The sequence below is a fragment of the Bactrocera dorsalis genome, chromosome 3, assembly GCF_023373825.1.
Source record: "Bactrocera dorsalis isolate Fly_Bdor chromosome 3, ASM2337382v1, whole genome shotgun sequence".
Lineage (NCBI taxonomy): Eukaryota > Metazoa > Arthropoda > Insecta > Diptera > Tephritidae > Bactrocera > Bactrocera dorsalis.
This window is the reverse complement of record NC_064305.1, coordinates 67,612,579-67,629,100: the sequence shown is the minus strand read 5'-3', so window position 1 is coordinate 67,629,100 and position 16,522 is coordinate 67,612,579. Positions and strand designations below refer to the sequence as shown.

At 37.2% G+C, this 16,522-nt stretch overlaps 1 protein-coding gene across 1 annotated transcript in view; it reads left to right on the top strand.

The window, feature by feature from the left end:
* Positions 1-14,292, top strand: part of LOC105228937 (nose resistant to fluoxetine protein 6) — a 40,829-nt gene extending 26,537 nt beyond the window's left edge. Inside the window, exons 2-7 of the mRNA XM_011208958.4 lie at positions 7,792-8,275; positions 9,433-10,333; positions 10,395-10,514; positions 11,319-11,564; positions 11,624-12,167; positions 13,436-14,292. Of these exons, the coding sequence (XP_011207260.2) occupies positions 7,828-8,275; positions 9,433-10,333; positions 10,395-10,514; positions 11,319-11,564; positions 11,624-12,167; positions 13,436-13,570 (2,394 nt within the window). The 5' untranslated portion in view covers positions 7,792-7,827 and the 3' untranslated portion in view covers positions 13,571-14,292. The remainder of the gene's footprint in view (positions 1-7,791; positions 8,276-9,432; positions 10,334-10,394; positions 10,515-11,318; positions 11,565-11,623; positions 12,168-13,435) is intronic.
* Positions 14,293-16,522: the final 2,230 nt, after the last annotated feature.

The window sequence follows — 16,522 nt, the reverse complement described above, 5'->3', positions numbered from 1 at the left end:
GAATTACTCTTGCCAACACTTGCTACTTCGGACTGTGTAGGCAATTGATATGTAAAGTCCTTCTCGACGAAGAACTCATCATTCTCGCCCTGCTATCCTGATGCGTCGACGTGATGAGTTTTCGAGATAAAGGTTTTGTGGCAGAGAAGAAACGACTGACGCGAATGATTCCTATTCACTTAATCGACGTTTTTGCGGAAGAAAATTCTTTGCAAGCTTACAAAATTTACTTTTTGTTTGAATGGACCGGACGACATTTGGTTCTAATAAGACGGCGCTACTTGCCATAAGGCCAACGAAGGAATCAATTTATTAAAGCAAAGCTATGGTGTGCGCATTATCTCGTGTCATGGGCTTGTGGCGTGGCTTCCAAGATCGTGTGATTTAACTGCGCTGCACAATTTTTTGTGAGGTTATATGAAGTCGCTTGTCTAAGTAGATAAGGCCAATATAATTAACGCCTGGGTAGAGAAGATTTGGCTCGTTATTGTTGACATTCGGCCCCAATTACTGCAAAATTGGGCAAAAATTGCATCTCTTGTAGGAAGTTATTGTAAAGTAATGAAAACCACACGTTTAAAAAAACACCCTTTATTTCAATACAAACGCTCTCCTAGTTATTACATGGGCGCGTAGATAAACATAAGTAACGGTAAAGATTTTGGACTGATTTCTGGGGTTATGTATAATGGTAATGACCTAAATACATTGCAAGGACGATTTGGGAGGATGAAATAAATGCGAAAAAAACCGGAATACTACAGATTTTGCGTCAGATCTATAAAATTACGAAGAAACTTAGGGGCCCTATTCTGTAACTCGATTCGAAAATGTATTCTATTCGAAATTCGGATCTAATTTATAATTCGAAAGTTGTACTACCCTGTGCCAAAATAAATACGTACAATTTTCGATTTTGCTTTCCACAACTCAAAAGCTATCGAATATTTTATCCGAAAATGGGCTTGAAAATCCGAAAATGGAGTTACAGAATATACAAAATCCGAATTCGAGTAATTTTGAATTGAGTTACAGAATAGGCTGCCAGAGTTTGATGTACCTTGTAAACGCTTTTATCGAAGAAACAAGAAAAAATATAAATCTTCTCTATGCCAGTGTCCATCATTGACGCGTGCTCAAACAATATCTTGGCTCAGTAATAAAACTGTCTGCAAAATTTTGTAGTACGAAATTTTATCTTCCGATCGTCTTTATATAAGGCGAAATAGAGATTTTAAACCAGTCTGTTGGATAATAATGGATTTCTCTTTATTAGACTTTATAAGATATGTAACTAAAAGAAGAATGAAAGTAAAGGAGTTAAGAGAGACTGTCACACAATTCAAATAATTATTTGACGATCCAAACAAAGTTTACTCGTAGTAATGCCAAAGTGCAAACCGGCAAAACTTATTCAGTTTTTAATAAATTTGTAGATATTCTTAAGAATATACCATAAGAATGAAGAAAAGTCATAATGTCGAAATGTGTACGAAGTAAATGAAATCGTTGTTTTTCATTATGACCAAACCCATACGATCTCAATGGGATCTATTAAGTGCTTTCGGAATATAATGTTACAAATCCATAGCTGGCATTTTTCAGACTCAACTTCTACACCGATTACTTAACCAAGATCTATTAAACGAAATGTGTGAAAAATATTGCTTGAGGACTAGAACCAAGTTTTTTTTTTTAGAAAATTAATTAGACCATTTAAAAATATAATTTCCTTCTCACTTTTTATAAAACAAATGTTTCAATCTCTAAACTTTCAAACGACTCTCATATGTATATACTTAGAAGTTGTTACTATCGTATGCTCTTCCTAAAAAAGTTATTTTGGGTGAGTCAGCTTAGAGTTTTCAATATGAACCCAATGGTTAAACTGAGGAGAAGACCACATAAGTCTATACCACATGTGCCTTATAAATGTTTTCTAAGATCTTATGAAAGTACTACACTTGACTCAATGGAAAGTAAGAAAGGTTCAAGGTGTTTTATGAGCTCCCCACTCGCTAGCGTGCCAATTAAATGTTTTTGCTACGAAGAAAGCTGAATCAAAGTTATTGAACTTTGTTACAAATCAACTTGGAATTGATTTTCTACCATAAAAACCCATCTCATCTCTCTTTAATGCTAAATGTCATTATTATAGAAAAAATTAAAATTACATTTCAAACACACAAATCTTTTTGACTTCTTCAACATTGTTACCAGAGTCTGCTACCTTAACATTATTGCTGGCGTCTGCTACAAGCAGCGCCGAGCGCCTGCGCCATGCAGCATTGAAAAGCGATTGAGTGCGAAAAAGCTTTAATAAAATACTTTGATGTTGCTTTTTAGACGAAATCGCACACGTGTATACATCAATGAACAAGTGCGTGTAAAACATTAATTGCATAAGGCAAATGGCAAAAAAATTAACTCGCCTTTGGGAGGTTATTAAGCTTTTTTGCCTCAATCACCAAAGTCAATACACAAGGTTTTCCTTTTATGCAAGATTACTTTGCAGTTTCATGTGTATATATACATACATACACACAAAAGTATATATACATATATATGTGACGAATTGTTTTGTTGTTGTTGCTGTCATAAAAAATCATTTTGCTTTGTTTAATCGATGTGCAGAATTATGCAATGCTGTGTGGTTAATTTTGCCAAAAGCACAATGAAATTGTGACGCTTAAAGAACAATAAAACTGTTAACGAGTGCATAAATATATACATACATACATATGTACATTTAAATAATATCTGTACATGTTTTTTACATACTCTCTCGTTTTTATGTAAATTTGCGGTAAAGCCATTTGTGCGGTTTTCATTGTCAATGTCAATGCAAGAATGATTGACAAGCAAGGTCTAACAACTGTAAATATGTATGTACGAGTATATATGAACGAATTCATGTATGTAGTACAATGGTTAAATTTGACATTTTGCTATAAGCTTTAATGTGTTACATGCACAAATGCATATACTGGCGAAGGAAGGCGAAGCTTAACCATTTCATAACTTCAACTTTATGGGAGAATGTTAATCATTTGAAATGTCATTCCTTGACATTTATTTTTTTACGATTATCTCTTTCAAATGTTGGCCGTATCTAAGTCACAGATGGTTCTTTCATTGAGTCCATATTTCGATTGGCAACTGGCGAATGCTCCAATGCCTGAACCGATGTCATTGCTGAATCGAAGCTGGATTGTCCGCATTGACTTTAGACTTTATCCATCTCCCACCGGAAAAAGTCTAACGGTGTGTTATAACACGATCTTGGTGGCCAATTGACCGGTCCAAACTGTGAAATTATCTGCTCACCGAAGTATTCTCTTAATAAATCCATTGATTGTTGCGATGTGTGCGAAGTGGCGCCGTCTGATTGAAACCAAAAGTCGCCGGCATCACGAGCTTCAATTTCAGGCATCAAACAATCGGTCGGTCGGTCGACGCGATAACGGTCGCTATTCACGGTTACGTCCTCACCTGCATCATGTTTGAAGAAATATATACCGATGATTTCACCGGCTTTTTCTTGAAGATATGGCAGCTCTTGAATCTCTTCAGGTTGCTCTTCGTCTCAAATGTGGCAGTTTTTCTTGTTTACATATCCATTGAGCCAGAAATGTGCCTCATTGCTGAATAAAATTTGCTCGAAATGTCGGAGCTTCTTTAAGAGCCCATTGAGAGAAGCTTAGTCACTTTTGAAAGTCGAGTGGCTTCAGTTATTGCATAAGCTGTATTTTGTACGCTTTCAATTTAAGATCTCGACATAAAATGAGCCAAGTCATTCCACACGTAATTCCGAGTTTGTTGCGAAAGGCGTCGAATGGACTCTTCATGGTCTTCGTGTACACTCTCAGCTACGGCTGCTACATTTTCCTCACTGCGTGCTGGAAGTGGTCTATTCTGTCGAATATTATCCAACAATGACTACTGGGTCTCAAGATGGGTGATGCATGCTCAGTAAGCCGATCATATTGACCATAAGTTGAGCACAGCGCGCGCAACACATTCTTTACAGACAGTGAATTTTCGTAATGAAATTGAAATAAAGTCTTTCCATAATGAAATGACAAACAATAGTGAACAAAAATAACATGGTAACTTGACATGACACACGGGTGATCTGTCAAAACAGGCTATTGAAAAAAGTATCTCTAATTGGATCACACTTTATATAATTTAAACATAATTTTTCGCATAGACCTTAACGCTATATGAAAGATTTACTATATATTAGTCTGCATTTTCGTAGGAAGATAATCAAAAGGTGGAGCTTTGTGTTCTTCTCCATACTTTAACTCTGGGTTTCATATAGCAAACTCCAAGCTTGGACAACCAAAGTGACTGTTTTAGTATACGAGTACAAGTTGAGTAGACGTGTGTTTGTAGTGCTCGTCACGAAAATGGAAAAACGAAATCAAGAGCAACGCGTCGCGATAAAATTTTGCGCCAGATTGGGCGAAACAGCTTCGAAAACGTAACCTGAAATTGTAAGAGTGTATGGTGATAGAGCTTTTAGTCGAGTCCATGCTCACAATGGAGTCTCCGCGCGCCCCCCGCCCGGAAAAAGCTCGCATGAGCAAGTCGAAGGTGAAAACGATGATTATTGCGTTTTTTGATAGCCGTGGAATCGTCCACAAAGAATTCGTTCCACCGGGGAAAACTGTGAATCAAGTCTACTATTGCCAAGTACTCGAAAGATTGCGAAAACGTGTCAACAGGGTGCGCCCAGACATCGCTCGTAACTGGATCCTTCATCACGACAACGCGCCGTGCCACACCGCCCTCAGCGTGTCCCAGTATTTGGCCTCTAAAGGGATGGCCGTGTTGCAATAGCCGCCTTATTTCCTCGACATATCACCCTGTGACTTTTTTTGTTTCCTAAAACAAAATCGGTGGTCAAAGGAACCCATTTTGAGTCGATTACGGACATCTAGGCGGCCGTGGCGAGGGCACTCGCGGTCCTCCCAGTCGCAGCGTTCCAGATATGTTACGAAGCAAGGAAAACGCGCTGGAATCGCTGTATAGCTGCTCAAGGGGACTACTTTGAAGGGGATGGCAGAGTTGTAGAATAATTTTCAAATGCACGGTTTTTATGGAATCAGTCTCATTACTTAATTGTCATACCTCGTATTTGGCTTGAAGAATGCAAGGTATCGATTCTTAAAAAAAATTTCAAAAAGCTCTTAATAGTTTCCATGGAGGTCGTATGAGTTTGGTCATGATGAAAGACAACGATCTCATTGACTTTGTACACATTTCACCGGTAACATCGGCACTGTGACTATTCTCCGTTCCTATGGTATATTCTTAAGAATTTGTTAGAAGTGATTTAGTTCTTCCTCATTGTGCCTTAGTATTACTAAACTTTGTTTGGATTGGATTTAAGTACATTATAATGATCAAAGTGTATTCTGCGTCTTTTCAAATCAAAGATTATAGAAGCCCCAAAGTAAATTACATAATTATGCGACAAACCTGATTATTAAGTTTTAACGAAATTTTGATAAGTTTAATTCCTAATCAGTATATAAAAATTAGCATAAAATCTGGATTCCGTAATGAAATTTTTACAATCCCGAAATTTCGGGATTATTAATTTAATTGAGTTGTATCATATTTTTTTAATCACATTATAAGAAGAAACTAAGACACGAAAAAATTCGGGATACAAAAGTATACTATACAATCCCGAAATTTTCGGGACTATTAATTTCATTGAATTACATAATATTTTTTAATCACAATTTCGGTGGAAAACAAATGCCGAAAAAATTTCGGGATAAAAAATTAAACTTTTACAATCCCGAAATTTCGGGAGCTTAATAGGAATGAGTCGTATACTGTTAAGTTGACTTACGGTTTGAATATGAAATATAGTTCACAGCAATTCATTTACTTTAAGTACGTGCATATATAGTATGTACATAGGTTTATTTATAATTTTGACACCCTTCATAAAGATTTATGCGTTGGTTTTGACGCCTTCTCCACACTTCGCGTAATTCTATTCTACTAAGTTCTACTATGCATTGTGTCAACAATAATTGCTTGATATTTGACAATTACCCAACAATGGATACAAGCCCCCAAAGATGATTAGTTCATGTGACTTGTCACAGATTTGAAGAAAGAATATACATTAAGGCAAAAAAGTACCCGGAAATTGTAAATAAAACGCAAAATATTTAACTATTCATCAATATTTATTTTGCCGATTTCAAAGTCCCCAACCGGATGTAATATACATATGCCAACGATTTTCCCAGTCCTCGAAACACTTTTCATAGCACTTTTTGGGATAGCCTTCAGCTCCTTCAGGGAATTTTGTTTTATTTCTTCGATCGACGTAAAATGAGTTCCATGGAGCGGCAATTTCAGTTTGAGGAACAAGAAAAAATCTGACGGAGCCAAATCTGGTGAATACGCTAGTTGACGTATGGTATTCATTGCGTTTTTGGCTTTAAATTCGGTCACAATCTCGGCTCGATGGGATGATGCGTTATCGTCGAGTAAAGTCCATGAATTCTTTTTCCACAATACTGGACCTTTTCGATGGATGTTCTTACGCAAACGCTTCAATATGGTCAAATAGAACTCCTTATTGATCGACTGTCCCTCTGGAACAAATTCATGTTGCACCAAACCACGAGAAAACAACGAGCATCACCTTAACTTTTGTGGCTTTGGAGTTCTTTTTTTGGTTTCGGTTCGTTTTTCCAACCATTCCGATTAATGTACACTTGTTTGCATGTCAAACTCATATATCCATGTCTCATAGGCAGTTGTAATGGTCTCCATGAATGTGGGATCGGAATTCGCATGTCGAGCATGTCCAAAGAGAACTTTACGGTATTCTTTTTGAAAAAAAAATTCAGCTTTATCGAGACGAGTCGATCAAGAACGCTTTTCATACTCGAAATATTCACCAAAATCATTCGAATGGACTCGCGAGAGATTTCGAGCTCTCTTGCCATTTCGCTAACATTTGCCAGACGATTTTCAAACATCATATCCTGTTTTAATATTTTCATCAGTTGAAGAGATCGAAGGCCGTCCAGAACGAGGCATATATTCAACGATATGTCGACCGTCTTTGAAGGCTTTGTACCACTAGTAGGCTTGTGTTTTTGATAAAACTGAATCAACATAAGCCTTTTCCAACATTCACAATGATTCCGTACTCAAAATTTGAGTCAAAACCTTTGTTCGATTTTTTTATCCATCGTAAAAATCGCTACGCACTGCTGAGGTGTATCGACTTCAGCAGCTGCTGTAAACAAACTGGTTGAAAGGTCGCTCTATCTTTGGCATAATAATTAAGGACAGCCCAACAACTTAGCAAAATATTTTTCGAAATATCATTTACACCGGGAATCTATTTCCTGGTCCTTTTTTGTCACAATGTATGTAGTTGTAAAACTTAATATAGTACACCATACAAATATACATTTCTTTTGCAATCGACCGATTTATCAATGACTGTAAGCTGTCACGAGAACTTGTGACACATACGAGTCACTAATGATGCTCAGTAGAATGGCGTTATTATTGTTCTTTTTCTACTTTGTGTGCGAAGGGGAGCTTAAGCGTATTTCTTACAAATAAAAGGCAGTGAAATGCAAGCGTAAGAACATTTCTATTTTGGATCTTCAACCGTATAGATAGGGAACTCTAGAAAAGGTTGTGTTTTCAGGGATAGTTATCATATAAAATAACTTAAATTCCTTTTTTTAAATATTGCAAAACATTAACACAATATTTGTATTATCCTTACAGAGTTATTAACTTCCTGGACAGTGTACAAACACAAAGATGGCCCCCAACGCGCGGAGATCGAAGAGCAGCGCAATGCAACAAATCTTTCTAATCTTTACTTGTTGCATTTTTGTCTGCTTGCCACTTGTTGTTGTTGCACAACATAATAATTCCGTTTACTATGCAAACGTGAACAGTACCAGAAGTTCAACAACATCACATGCCTACAACAACAATATAAATGCCAGCGATAAAGCATTTCCAGAGGATATAGCGTTAACGCGATCTTTGAACGCCAGCACTTACCGTTACGATGAGTATGAAGACGAATTGGATATGAACTTTCGAGATAAGGATTACGAGTTGTACGAATATCTGCGACGCACTTCGGTTATTTTCGGCTTGGCGAGCATGGCGAATGGCAGCAATGTGAATACAGTTTGCAGTCGACAAATGAGACACATCCAACAAGGGATACTGCGCAAGGAGCCGTGGGCCATGAAAGGTGAGTCCCATATGGGTTGCAATTGAGTGATCGTTGATTCAATTTTCAGTTGCCAAACAAATATAGAAATGTCGTTTGGAAACTCTACGTGTAAATTACAAAAATCTTGTACTAAAAGCCTTGAGGATAAGTTGTAATGACTACTCCTTCATTCTATCCGTATAGTGAATTAGCTATAAATGCTAAAAATGAGGCACAAAAAACATCTATTTCAGAGAAAATTGGCTAACCAGCCTTTTCCAAATATTTATATATTGATCTGGCGCCTTGGCATTATCAGACTAATGAAAGGGTCTAAAGGTGTCGGAGTTGAACGACTGACAGATTTTATATGCTTTTTTATGTAAGAAATATACTTGTATTAGGAGGTATGGCGGATGGGCGAGATCCTGTCAGTACGGAGGATCAATGATATTCTTTTTCAAATCCGGCTAAAGCCGATTTCCACCTAAATTCCGATAGTTCCTATAAGCTTTTATACAAAAAGCAAATAGTGGTCATGGAAGGTGTAATCTCAGTTCGCACAAACCTCAGTGCCATGCACTAATTTTTACGAATAATCCGGAGACCTTTTGATTTGAAGAGTTTAGACTCAAGTCCTTATTGATCTACAGAAATTAAAAAGCCATTAATTCATGTAATTGACGGATTCCATAAGTTGGATGAATTCTTTGTCAATTGAAGCCATCTATAACTTATTCCGTAAGTCTATGCTCTTCGACACAAATGAGCTTCCGAAAGATTTTTAAGCATTTGTTTAGATGTTCCTTATTACTAAAGGCTCCTTAGCATTGTCCACTACTGAAAGCAAAATTCTATTGACATTTGTGTCTATAAAACCGATACCGGAGGTTCTGAGTTCATAGATATTTCTTATTTCTTAAATAAGACTCAAACCAGAGTTTGTGTCCGCGGTGGAGACTTGTGTCTTACGTTTACCATCAACGACCTCTCTCCAGTTTATGGAAGACATTTTTTATATATTACGATCGCTACATTTGATTAGTTCGAGAAGGAAGCCTATTGCTTTCAAAGCAGGGATCTGATCGCTTTTCCTAGTATTCTGTTGCGATGTAATTAAAGTAAGCCTTATAATGTATTACGTAATAATGATTCTTCAATTTTACCCTCAACAACCAACTCTTACTATTTTCCAGTGCTCGACGCTTCGGCAACCAAACCTTCCGGCTTTGTATTTGGTCAGAACTTTTGGCTGGGAAGCCGTGAAGCTTGTGGCGCTGTCAAGAACCCCGTCGCCATTACACTCTCAAAGAATTATCAACGTATTATGCATTATGCCATCATCACCGAACGTGCACCCTTCGATGTGGACTATCGTGTGGTCTATTTGCGTCATCATTCTCCCTGGCAGGTGGAGATCAAAATGATGTCGGAGGAAATCATTCACGTCGGACTCTGTTTGCCCAGCGTTTGTGCATCGCATGAAATCGAAGAATTGACGCGCGCGTACTTGGAACGAGGCCTCTTCATTGAGAATGACATCTACGATATTCGACCACAGTTGGTTTATGTGAAGGATCTCAAGTTGAATAAGAGTTTCTTCGAGAAACGCACATTCAAAATGATGTCTGTATTTCTGGCATTCACAAGCTTAATGCTCTTAGTTGCGGCATTTCTGCGCGTGAAACCAGTTGTGGAGGCGAAGAGAGAGCAGAACTCGTCGCAGGTTTCGCAAGGAAGTTCGGTTGATGTTGCACAGCAGTTGCTACCTACTAAAGACAGCAAGGAACCGCCGAATTCAGCTGCAGCTTCTACTGATTACAGCGCGCACTCGAATTTACGTGACTATGTTAAATGCTTTGACGTCTTGGACAATTATGATAAAATGTTTACGGTGAGGGAAAATGGTAAGCGTGAGATTCCCGTTATAAATGGTTTGCGTTCGGTTTGTGCAATGTGGCTCGCAGCTTTCCATGTATTCTGGTATATGTACTTCACGGTGAACAATAAGGCCTTCTTGATTTCATATGCGGAACGGATTTTCTTTCAATATGTCAGTTCGGCTCCGCTCTTGGTGGATGTCTTCTTCACTATAAGGTCAGTGTTAAATGAAGTTTTAAAGGATTCTGTAAATAACTGAAATTTTGTGCTATTTTAGTGGTTTCCTGCAGGCTTACAACTTTATACGAAACACCAAACAGATGGAGACGATCCGTGCCAATAATCTTCTGCAAAATGTGAAATACTTCTTCAAGTTGCTCTTCCATCGCTATCTGAGGTATGTATGGCCTATGTGTCCAAATTAATTTGAAAAAAAAATGCACTATATTTAAATATCTCGATCAAATCAAAATACTGTAGATGACTTCCATTAAGTTCCTTACAGCAGTTCAACAAACGCTTTATGAAAGCCAGTTATATACATACGCCCTTAGAGCTTTGTTGGGCCGTTCGAGGTAAAATTTACATCTCCCATATTATTCCTCACTGTGACGATTAAGAAAAGCTTATAAATTACAATTTCGGTTAAACTTTCTGAAATCGAATACTCTACTAAGTTAGCATATCTGTATAGGTCAAATATCTACAGTTTACACTCTATAAAAATTCATGTTTCATAGAAGGGATCACACCACAAATGGAAGAGAAACTCACTGAAATTATATGAAGGTGTTTAAGGTCTCGAAAGTTCGAGAAAAGTTGACTGCCAAAAATGGTTTCCACTGTCGTCAAAGTCCGAAAACGTTGCCTAAAAGGTAGAATCTGTTTGCTTTGTCGGAAAGGTCAAATATAAGGCATCGGTTCCATAGAAGTGAGGTAGTTAGGTTTGGCCATTTTTATAAACCACGGGTTTCCTACTTAACGTTATATTTTAGATAAGCCAGGAAGTAAATGTGACAGACAGCCTGAAAAAAATCCTCATAGCTCATCAGCCTGCCAGACTAAACTAACCTAACCAATTAGTCCATACGCTTTCTGAAGATACATGACCCAATTTCTAGGGGTATATTGTGTACATTTCAGAGTTATTAATGTCTTTAAAAATTAAATTAAATTAATTTGTATTTACCATTTTTTTCAGACTCGGCCCGCTATACTTGGTGATGATGGGCACAGTGGACTTATTTTTCGCCTACATCGCCGACGTATCAGTTTACCATATTAGCGAGCGTTTCGATGAGAAATGCACGCAATATTGGTGGCGCAATTTGATCTTCATACAGAATCTGTTCGATCACAATGACATGTGCCTTAATTGGACCTGGTCATTGGCATGTGAGATGCAATATTATGTGTTGGCGACAATACTACTCTTCACCTATGCCAAGTGAGTTATTGTTTTGTTGTTTTACATTCGTAAGCTAATGTGTTGTATATTTGTTACAGAAACCCACGCTTGGTCAAGGGTTTTACGGCGGCCATTTTAGTTGGCACCATTGCTTGGAGTTACTCCATTGGATTGGATACCAAATTTCAACTCTCCTTTGACTCTGTACTTGCCACTGGCACGGATATCTACATCAGTCCCTTCGTACGCATTTTGCCATATGTACTAGGCGCCGTTACCGCCTGGTATCTGCTGCAGCGACAATCACAGATCGACATCAGCGAGTTGAAGGAGAAATGCTTTTGGAATTTAGCTATTTTCATATTCTTTACCTGCATCTATTCGACAATCAAACGTGATATGTCCGTATTTTCGGCGATTACTCTCTTCATTGTTGGACGTTTGCTTTTCTCGCTAAGCGTTTGTTGGATGATTGTGGGCAGCGCGACCGGACGTGGCGTTTGGTGGTCGCGCATTTTGGAAGCCAAGGTGTTCCAGCACATCAATCGGGTCACTTATGGCATTTATTTGTTGAATCCCTTCGTCATAGCGTTCTTCTTTAGCTTGACGAATGCGAGTACTAATGCGGATCCGCTGATGATGGTGAGTAAATAAGTTTAATGTCTGGCATCAATACGGAGTTAGTTTCATATTTAGGCGTCACGTTGAGCCTAGACGCATTAAATGGAAATTTAATTACAAAAAGTCTTTGAAATACCATTCAGTCAAAATTGACCCGGACTGTAAAATACACCATAAATATTTTTCCTTAGATTGGTGCAACTTTTTTTATGTTCGTGTGAAGTTTGATAACCATGCATTTCTCAAATAGAGTCTGTTTGGAAGCTTTTGGTTTACTACGTGCAGTTTATGTAAACCAGTCCGGGCCAAATTTGATCTTGAGTGTTTATGTTGTCGAAGGGAATTAGGTCTCTTAATAAAAAAGAACATAATTGAATGCCTTAATAATATGTCGAACAAAATTTTGTTTAGTCAGAATTATCAAGTTCCAGATATTAGGAATTCAACCCTTTCTGAGTATCATTTAATTTCCGAGTATGAAAGTAAGACATGTGAGAGTTTACCATTTCCAGTACAAGGCATTCTGCGCCATAGAAAGTTGGATGATGACGACCTGAGGTAAGAAAGCAATTGGAGCAAATCCCACAACTACATTATCGCAATTGACCCGTCTTTTATCCAGCCAAGTACTGTATTTTCGGGGATCTAACCTTGTTTGGTTCCGTACGTTTTAGTTTAAAAAGAAATTGGAGCAATCTAGAGAACTGTTTCTCGCAAAAGAACTTTGAAGCCGTCCGCGTGAGCAATGAATATCGAAGATTATGGAACCACGACCTGTATGAGTTTAACAGCAACATGGATATAGTTAAGGTCATAAAAATTCAACGATTGCGCTGGTTAGACCATGTCGTTCGCATGGAAGATGTTGTTTCAGCGAAAAGCTCCTGCAACTCGAGACCTTAGGGTGGACAACGGAGGCAAGGGCGCACACGTATCTAATGGAAGGACAAAGTGCATAGCGAACTATCTGCACTTGGAACCTTGCAAGTTTCGTGTTCTTGGCGACCCACAGCTGCAGGCCAAAAAAAAAAAACAAGTTCGAAGCATTAAAAAATTATAACTAGATTGCGTAGGAATAAAATTTTCAAGTCTAAGAACTTTCAGTGAGCTTTCAGTTAAATAGAGGTACTAACATTGGAAAGTTTTAAAAAATTACTAATACCTTTACAGTTATCCTTAGCGCATACCTCTTATCTGCCATTATTGGCTTTGCTTTTAATTCCCTTTCTCTCTTTAATTTATTCTTATTTTTCTCTTATTATAATCCTCTTTCTCTCTCTATTTTGCAGTGCGTAGTGACATCTGGATTTGTTGTTATTATTTACTTAGCCTCGGTGGTGTTCTCGCTAGCTTTCGAAATGCCCTACTGTAATTGGTCCAGCTTGATGCTTAAAGGTGGCCGCAGCAAGTCGAAACGCCTATAACTATACCCCTAATTGCTGAGCTTCAGTTTTAAATCGTGGATTTTGTATATATATATTTGGCTATTAGATAGACGGTGTTATTGTGGATGCAGCATGTACACGAAGAGTGTTGTATAGTATATGCTTTGTTTTTTTTTTTGTTTTCGAATACTCTGTATCCTTGAAATGCCTTGGGCCACTTAATTTAGTCTCGTTTTTAATTTCATATTTAATTCATTGTGATCATAATCCATCCAATTGGGTAGTTATTTAAGATATTGATATTGTACATATATCATTTATATATATACATACATATATATGTATAGTATTATATATGGTATATGTATATAAGCTTAATTTACATGGAATAGTTTTAAAATGACGACTTTAAAGCCTAAAATAAATAATAATTAAAATTTGCTCTCTCATTAAGCGCTGCAAATGACATATGTATATACATATTAATGTAGGTATACCTGTATATACTTCTTATATTCTTATATAATTTGATGCAAAAAATGTAGTTATAAAATTTTTGCGATTTTTCTTAAATATCTTATTGCCAAAATTTTATCTTATAACCGAAAATAGGCTTATGTTAAGTTAACTCCGTAGAAGGAGAATATTTGTGGTATGTAAGCAATAAAAGGCAAATATATGTACAAATATGTGTGTATAAATATATTGCTAAATGGTGATTTAAATATATAATAAATATAAAATTGTATATGCGTTGTAAATTTTCTTTTAATTGGTCTCTTATACGAGTATATGAATTTATTTCATGGGGTCTGTAAGTTTGGAAAAATTTAGGTAGATTATTTGGTCTATAATGTCTATTATTTTTTCTGAATGAAATGACAGTTCTTGAATCTCTTCAGGTTGCTCATCGTTCCAAATGCCGTAATTTTGCTTGTTTACATACCCATTGAGCTATAAATTGGGCTCACCGCTGACCAAAATTTGTGTCGAAAATGTCGATTGTTCAGGAAGTAAGTCTTTCGTTGATGAAAGGGCAAACAATACTGAACAAAAATGACATGACAGCTTGACACAACTCACGCGTGATCTGTCAAAAAAGAATGTTGAAAAAGTATCTATAACTATCACTCGTTATGTAGTGAATGGGAGTTGGGGTAGTATCGACCCTGTTTCATACCATTATCATGGCACATACTATAAAAGTGTTTCCTGGGTTTCCTTAACGTACCTCACAAACAATCACCAATTATATGGAGTAAAGCCGACCGGATGCTCTAAAATCCTAATTCTAGTTATATGGGGGCTAGGTCAAGTTTTCGACTAATTTTATCTATTTTCGGCACAAAGCTACACTGTTATGAGTAAAACACGCTCTGTAATTCTCACTGAGATATGAATGAACTCAAATAATGGACAATATAACCAGTACATAGAAAGTGTGGAAGTTTTCTTACTCTTTTCGAGTATGGAGGCTCCTGGAAGTATTGTTATTGGTCAATCCCATTTGATACACAGCATATTCTTTAAATGGACAACACCATATTATGGTGGCCTATAATGTACACCTGGACCTATTTAGTTCTTGTCTTATTATATTTTATTCATACCTTGTATTTTGTTGTCAATTTCTATCTGTTTCTGAGTTGCTCGTTCCTAGTGTTCACCGTATTGTCTCTGCCTTAGACTCGTCTAGAGAGGCTTCTGACTCGGCCAACTCGTCAGCTTTATTTTGACTTTATATTAGGCCACGATAAGGCTGGCAATGTCGCCTGGCTATCTGTGTATATGGTAGCACTATGTATCCTCCCGTAGTTATTCAGTAGTAGCAGTTCTGCTTAGAAAATGCTACCTGAGTTTGGTAGATGAAGGAGAGAGAGATATCAAAAACCTCGGAGTATACCCAGTTCCTACTCACTTGAAAACCACTAATTAAATCCAACCTTGGGAGGATATAGTCTGATCTATTTAGATTTTCTGTAAGCTGGTTCCGGATATCGAAATTGCATCTTCCAATTTCTTATCTCCTTGATTCTCTTAGCAGAAAATGTTGTACCTTATGAAAACGTCTATAGGCAGTTCATACACGAGTTTGATCGATCAGTTTGTAAGGTAGCTAATATATCATAAAATAGCCCGAAATCGATGGTTTGGACAAATGAACTACTTCTTGAGGGATATACAAACAGAGGGACAGACAACTCTGTTCTACATGTTGTCACTACGATTAAGCTATTCACAAAATATGCGGCTCAACTTTTACAACAGAACTCACCCACCAAAAATAGTAGAGACCGTTAAACTCTGTTGTGGTGTTTCGAAAATTTAAAAAATATGTTTTATTTTCTGTAAAATAATATACTTATTTTATATATTTGTAAAGACTTAGCAACCCTGATGCGATCGTCGGTTCACGTACTTGATCGAGTGCCTACAGCGCCATCTGTGTGTGAGTCTTTTAAAGCGATATCTTCAGTACTGTGCTACCACATAATTTAAATATTTATTTTTTGCACCAAAGTGATTTTTTTATTTTTATAATTCTTGCATTTTCCGTTAACAAGGAGACATAGTGCGGTTAAAGAACGACAAAGTCGAGAAGAGAAGGTTTTTCTATTCCATTATGGTGGCAATTGTTCCAGAGCGAATAGTTTGGTTTACGAATAGTCTACAATCCAAATATCTCGGAATCGTACTAAATACAGCAAAAAGTTTTCTTCGTACGCCCGTCAACGTATTGATTTGACGAAGTATGAGAAGAATATTATCTTGCTATCACTTCATCTTATCCCTTCAATGTACATACATACATCCTTATGCATATAAAGAGGAAAGCATAGGCTTTCTGCAATTCGAGTAATAAATAAGTGCTTTCCGGACTATATCAACCGACGATGCTGACTTATTAGCCAATATGATGCCTATTGACATCAAGGGAGATGAACTCGAGCGTTTATATATATTACTTAGCAGCGCAGAAAACAGTGTCGG